Source organism: Lycium ferocissimum, chromosome 10 (assembly GCF_029784015.1).
Source record: "Lycium ferocissimum isolate CSIRO_LF1 chromosome 10, AGI_CSIRO_Lferr_CH_V1, whole genome shotgun sequence".
NCBI lineage: Eukaryota > Viridiplantae > Streptophyta > Magnoliopsida > Solanales > Solanaceae > Lycium > Lycium ferocissimum.
The window spans coordinates 64076498-64083941 of record NC_081351.1 but is presented as its reverse complement, the minus strand read 5'-3'; the positions used below and the strand labels follow the sequence as shown (position 1 = coordinate 64083941).

Sequence of the window (7444 nt, the reverse complement as noted above, 5' to 3'; positions counted from 1 at the left end):
TGAACAATTGACACAAAACAATATTGTTTACTTACCAAATGATCTAAAATCACCTACAAAGTGATGCCCGGTGCTACACGAACGAAATCCAATTCAAAAATTGCATAAATCGGTCGGATTAGTTTTTTTTTTGAACAATTTTTTTTTCTAAACGAAGAAGCAAGGGAAAATGGAATGAAGAAGAAGAAGGAGAAGCAGGAGGAGGAAGTGGCCGAAGATGAAGAGGTCATTGCCTGTTGTAAATGTGTGTGTGTGTGAGAGAGAGAGAGAGTGTATATGTTACCATTTTAGGTAAATTAGGATTTATATAAGTTGGGTCAAAGTGTAAAAAATAAAACGAAAATGGATCAAACCTCATTAATCACAAACTATAATTTTAGCACCCCTACACAATAAAAAAATAACTTGAGTTGCTCATTCTTAAATTTGAAACCTTTTTATCACTATTAATTCATTGTCCCACCTTCTTTCTCTTTCTGATAGTTTTATTGAGATGGAGGGAAGGGGATAAAAGTCAATTCACTTAAAAAGTGATTAGTCCTCAATTAAAATCTAAATACTGACTAATTATTGAATAGCATAGCAAATAGTGACTGCACAGCCTAATTTTTCCATTTATTTTCGCGTTAAATATGGATATTCGTATGTTGTTGATGTTGCTGCAGCAAAAACTGGCAATGCGGGCTAATATTAACTTCAATAATCCATTAAGGAGCCCAAGTCTTAACGAAGTCCAGCTGAGAAATTCACAGGTGAAGTGGGACCTGTTTTAAAAAAAGTGGGACCCACTGTTCCTCCCCATCTTCTATCTTATCTACCCAAAGAATCCATGGCATGTAACCAACTAACTATTCATTCATCTCCTCAGAGCCAAAAAGCTAAGCAAACATGGCATCTTTGACACAGCAATTTGTTGGGTTGAAATGCCCACCAATTACAACAAGAAGGCTTCAATCCAAGAAGCTTATGACCCATAAGGCAAACACATCAAGAATAGTAGCACAAGCTGCAGCAGTGGTCCAAAATGCACAAACAAGAGAAAGGCTAAAACTTAAAGAGATGTTTGAGGATGCTTATGAAAGATGCAGGACTACACCTATGGAAGGGGTTGCTTTTACTATTGATGACTTTCACTCTGCCCTTGAAAAATATGATTTTGACTCTGAAGTTGGTACCAAGGTTAGTGACTCATTTCTATGGAATTTCAAGTTCTTGAGGAATGTTATGTTTTAAAATGGAGTCTTGGACTAATTTGGAAAACATTTTAAATAGTTGTTATTAGTGTATTAGTTGAGTGTTGTTTTTTTCCCTCAAAATTGTAAAGTGGGTCACATTTTGAGATGTTAAACACAAATTTAGTTGATTGATTGATTGATTGAAGTATACAATTGAAATATGTCACTGATAGACGTGACTGTGGTTAGCTAATTTCTGTCGCATAACAACTTCTTGATTTGTGTTGGAATGTTATGTTTAAAAATGTAGTTTCTACACATATCAAATTCTTGATTTTGTTATTGGAACATTATGCTGAAAAATGGAGTCTTGGACTTATATGGAAACCATTAAAACTGTTGCTATTAGTGTATTAATTGAGTGCTGTTTTTTCCCCTCAAATTGTAAAATTACTCACATTTTGAGATATTAAACACAATGCTTTTACTATATATTCTACTTTTGGATTGAGATATAGTTGATTGAAGTATACAATTGAACTCTGTCATTTTGTAGAGGTGACTGTGGATATATAGTAAAATCATATTCTGTTACTGTTTATCATTCAATTTTCAAGCTTTGCTTGGTTAATCAAAAGAGGCTTATAGCTGAAGTATAAGTTACTATTCTCATTATCAACAAAGAACCAAAAGGAGAAGCAAATGCAGTTTGATTTTCTTGTGCATTTTTCTTTCTAGGTCAAAGGAACAGTTTTTTCTGTAGATGCTAATGGAGCTCTAGTCGACATCACTGCAAAATCATCAGCATACTTGCCTGTACGAGAGGCTTCACTTCACACCATCAAACATGTAGAGGAAGCCGGAATATTTCCTGGCTTGCGTGAGGAGTTTGTGGTAGTTGGTGAAAATGAAGCTGACGATAGTTTGGTTTTGAGCTTGCGTTCAATTCAATATGACCTTGCATGGGAGAGATGCAGGCAGCTACAAGCTGAAGATGTTGTCGTCAAAGGCAAGGTATGTGTTTCCGCTAAATCTTGAATGCTTCATTTAACCCCCGCCTATATGATGACTTGGAATGTCAATATGGTGCAGCTCTTTATCAAGATTTTGGGTCTTATTTATTTATTAGCCAACATTAGGCATCCCCTTTTGCTCTCATCTCTGAATAGCAGACTGCATTAGCAGCACATTCAGTTCTATAGCAATGATCCAAGTCTTGTTTCTGTGGATGATTTTGCAGGTGGTTGGTGCAAATAAAGGTGGAGTGGTGGCTCTGGTGGAGGGTCTTCGTGGTTTCGTTCCATTCTCGCAGATATCATCGGTTAGTTGTATATTCATCATGTAAAGTATAACCTATTCTGTGAAGCTGTTAATATTTGCTCGTAGATCTTCTGTCATCCAGACCAAACATGTTCATATTTTAAGAGAGAGAGAGAGATGATAGGAAAGAAAACTATTTGTTTAGGTGATTGAAACTCAATGAATCTGGACTCGACAGATATTTCAGCTTGACGCATTCAGCCATTTTTTCCTTTATTTCTACTGACTTCTGCCTCTTTTATAATCATGTTGCATTTGCTGTCCTTTATTTAAAATTTTCCAATGCTGATTCATAATTCACCCTATTGTGCAGTAATCGACCAAATTCTCACAAAGAACACTTTTATTCTGCCCATTTTCGATTATGAGTGAATTATGAGTCTTACCTTCACTTATATTCCTGTTTCCAATGCATTAGGCATACAAATTGCTAATATTTAGGTTTTGCTTAACTGAAGTAACATATTAATTTCAGAAAGCAATTGAAGGTTATGTTGAACATGCAAAAATGTGTGTTCTTTTCTTAGTTGTGATGGACAAAGAAACTTTAAATATCTAAATTTTAAATAAAAAGATCAAAGAAGTGGCATTATGAGACCTAGGGTAACATGTTAAGAATGAAAAGGAATGTGGCAAGCAGGGGATAATTGTTTCTAATATCCTTTTGAACAATCATCATTGCAATTGGCTTTCTGTCAGGCCTGATTTCTTGGAATTTTCCCCTAATTTTACTGAGTCTGGCTGCATGTAAGATTTGATACTTGACTAGAAAACTTATTTGAGTTAATCATATCTGATTAATGTCTATGCCTATAATCAATGTCTCCTACAAGGAGAACCATGAAATTTTTTTAAAAAATGGTTTGCAATGGTACTAATTTGAGGGATATCTTGGCGATTTGTAAGTCAAAAGGCAATACAAATAGGCCTCCAAGGCTTTGGTCTAGTGGTCAGAGTATAACGCGTCATGTAAGGTTAGTCCACGTCACGAGTTCGAACTCTATCACAAACAAAAGCTTGGTATTTAAGTAGAGAGGGTTAGATGAGTAAACCTATTATCCACGAGTTTTGAACTGTGCACAGCCGGCCCTCGGGATTTCTAAGTTAATTATTAAAAAAAAAAAAAAAAAAAAATGACAAAAGAATATACTTGTATACGCCATACGCTCTATTTTGCTATCCATTATCACCTCAGTTTTTTTTCACCTACAAATTTACTTCTTGATTCAATATCAAACCACGGAGTATAATTTGGTGCATTGGAGCTTCGCCTTTCTGTGTTCCCAAAAAATAATTTACTGTGATTATTGGAAACTCATCCCGAGTTACTCTCTTTCAATGTGGCTTATCAAAAAAAAAAAAAAAAAAAAAAAAAAACAATGTTTCAGAAATCAACTGCAGAGGAGCTTTTGGAAAAGGAGCTTCCTTTGAAGTTTGTTGAGGTTGATGAAGAGCAATCCAGACTTGTTCTCAGCAACCGTAAGGCCATGGCTGATAGTCAGGCACAATTGGGAATAGGCTCAGTCGTTCTTGGAACTGTTCAGAGCTTGAAACCATATGGTGCCTTCATTGACATTGGTGGGATCAATGGCCTTCTTCATGTGAGCCAGATCAGTCATGATCGTGTCTCAGATATTGCAACTGTCCTCCAGCCTGGTGACACTCTCAAGGTGTGTATAGGAATCTCTTCCAAGCTACGAAAAAAGCTTTCCACATTTGAAGAAAATCTGCAATTATCTGCTCAATCTCATTGTAGGTCATGATATTGAGCCATGACCGTGAGAGAGGTCGAGTCAGCCTTTCTACAAAGAAGCTAGAGCCTACACCTGGTGACATGATTCGCAATCCAAAGCTTGTCTTTGAGAAGGTAAGTATTTCCAAGTGTTATTTATTAGTCTGTATTTATACTACATCACCACTTCGTAGTTGTACATTTTGCCAATGTTTGCTTGAGTTCAGTTCTCATGTGCCAAAATAGTTTATGTTTTCTACTATGGTTATGCAACTGGATATTGTTCATCATTTCTTGTTTCCTGTCTCTTTTTCTGTGTCAATTAATCTTTCCGAGTGGAAATAATTAATTCTTTTGAAATGCCAATACTTAAATTATCTCATTCCACTCGATCAAGATGATTCAGTTTGCATTTTCGTCAAAATTCTGGACTGGTTCTGAAAATGCTTTAGAAAGTATCAGGTATTTCCTTTTTGTCAAAAGTACAGTGTTAATTTAATACTTTGGCTTCTTGCTCCATCCATTTTCTTCTACTTTTTTGTTTTGACAATTTGCTGAGCTGACCTTAATAAATGGGATGGTCTTTCTAAATAAAAGTTTGTTGCAATATTCCAAAAGTAAAGCTTGAGAATATATAATGGATAGTTTTGAATTAAAGCTTGTGATTTCGTTTTCACAGGCTGAAGAGATGGCCCAGACATTCAGGCAGAGAATTGCCCAAGCTGAAGCCATGGCCCGTGCAGATATGCTGAGGTTCCAGCCTGAGGTATTTTAAATACTAATTTGACAATTTCTCCATCTTTAGGCATTTCTAAAATTGAAAATATTATGACTTAAAAAGATTCTTCTCACTTTAATCTTTCATGAAGTATGTCAACATTTTGTATATCATGGAGAGGTCAGAACAGGACATTTTTAGGGCAGACTAGGTAATCCCACCTAAATTATCGTCACCACTTAATTGGGCGGGAATACAACAGGACATAGTTTGGCTACACCAAATCTATATCATGGTTACCACAGCCTCTTCTTTGGACGTGTCTTCCTTTTCCTGAATTATTAGTTTTTGTAACGTACAAAATATTTGAATTCCAATAGCAAAGGACATAAGTGACTTTACATCCACTGTTGAAGCTATGTTGAAATAGAACTTTGCCAATTAAATTCTTTCTATGTTTACATGGATATAAATAAGATTTGGAAGTAGAGAGAATAGGAAGGGGGAAGAAGTTGGTGCTTTGTTCTCATTGGTTGCAAGATGTTGTAAGGTGACAATTGGCTAGAGGATATAAGAGTAGTGGAAAATATACTTTAGAAATACGCAGAAAGGAGAGAAGAGGATGAAGACAAAGTAAGAAAATGAAAAAGAAAAGAAGCAGCAAACATCAGTATCGTACGAGCCCGAGAGTGAGAGAAGAGTTGAAGACAATTACTGGAAGGCAGGAATTGAAGAAGCTACTGAATTCCCTCTCTTCCTTTCTTTCCCCATCAGGAGATAAGATGAGAATTCGATGAGAGGTATGGAGTGAGGAGAGAAGTGGGGATAGTAGAACAAAGAAAAGAAGGAACACGGATACAGGTGGGAAGCGCCTTGAATAACAAGGGAAATAGGATTTAAAATTTAAGATGTTGGTTATAACTTATGATGATACTAAGTTTAACTTCTAACTTAAAGGTTCTAGCTGTAGCTTAATTGTCTCCCTTTAGTGCCGTGATATACACGGATAGAGATTGCTGATTGGTGGTACTTTCTCCTTATAAATTTCAGTAGTATCCCCTCTATGCTTAAAAAATGATACCAGTGAAACCATGTCAAATGTTATAGAACATTTCAAAACACGAAGTATCATATAAATTAACTTGTGTTCTGATGTGCTTCATGAAGGTTAAATTTATCGCCGTATTCTTTGCCTTGAAATAATAGCATGTGACTGAGAGTATTGACTTATGTAACTCCTTTATTTTGTAACTTCTCAGAGTGGATTGACCCTCAACTCGGACGGGATTTTAGGCCCCCTGACCTCTGAACTACCTGAGGATGGACTGGATTTGAGTGAGATTCCGCCGGCTGAAGATTTATGAATTCTAAATCAAATCCCTTCTTTTTGACCCATTTGTTGCACAAGTTGTATAAATAAATATTGTTTGTAGGTTTAGGCACCATGAATTGCACCCGTAATCATTGTATTGTATTTTACCATGATCCTCAACAACTTGGCTTGCAGTTTTTGCAAAGAATGAAGCATTGCTAACAGCAGTCACTATTGAAGCATACTTGGATTTTGTTAGGATGTTTCGAATATGATGAATTGTCTTAATACTGTAAACTAAATAGATGAAAATGTATGCAGAGGAATAGACTCCAGATGATTTTAGATTTACCATTTCGAAAAGAACAACCTCAAAAAAAAAAAAAATGACGTTTCAATTTTGGTCCTCACTTTGTCCATGATCATCACCAGCTATCATTGTCAGCCACCACTATCAACCACAAAGTTATCATCATTGTCACCGGCCACCACTGCTCAACAACTATCATCAGTCGTCACCACTGCTAGCAACAGCCACTAATATACCAATCATGTTCACCATCACAGCCACCATCAACCTTCCACCATAACCGGTCGCTACTACCAACCGCTTTCACTATCATAACCATCACCACTGTCAACCATTATCGCCATATCTACCATATAACAACCACTACCACTAGCCAACCACCAGATCGTAATCTTGTAACCTAATCATTCGTGGATATAAGAGTTTAATTATTTTTATTTAAATTTTATTTTTATATTTAATAAAGATACATTATAAATTTTCAGATGATGAGAAAACAAGCAGTCTGAAAAATTTAATATTTAGATCTAAATACAACAACTTACTTATAAATCAAAATACCTTAATATTCAATTATGTATTTATACTCAGGCATTTAATTTTCATAAAAACAAATAGCCCCTTAGTCACAATTGTATTTTTTATATTAAGCTTTATTGATACTTTTACTATTTGAAGAATTAAAGGGGCTCTGTTGTGTAAATATTTTGAATTCTTAACTATTTTAACTTAATGTCCTTTTTAGAAAAAGAAAACTCCTCAATAAGAGAGAGGCTTTTTATTCTCACCAGAGCAAAGGAGAAAGCCCTAGAAAAAATAAGTTTTTGTCTTGCTATCATAAAGTTTCGTTCTTCATTCCGTCGTCAATTTTTCTATA

The 7444-nt window shown here is 35.5% G+C and overlaps 1 protein-coding gene across 1 annotated transcript; it reads left to right on the top strand.

The window, feature by feature from the left end:
• The first annotated feature begins 824 nt into the window (after positions 1–824).
• On the top strand, positions 825–6499 carry LOC132034483 (small ribosomal subunit protein bS1c-like). Its single transcript, XM_059424859.1, has 7 exons — positions 825–1179; positions 1914–2189; positions 2416–2496; positions 3884–4165; positions 4252–4362; positions 4907–4993; positions 6205–6499. Exons 1-7 carry the CDS (start codon positions 889–891, stop codon positions 6307–6309), a joined length of 1233 nt encoding a protein of 410 aa, XP_059280842.1. The 5' UTR covers positions 825–888; the 3' UTR covers positions 6310–6499.
• The last annotated feature ends 945 nt before the right edge of the window (positions 6500–7444 follow it).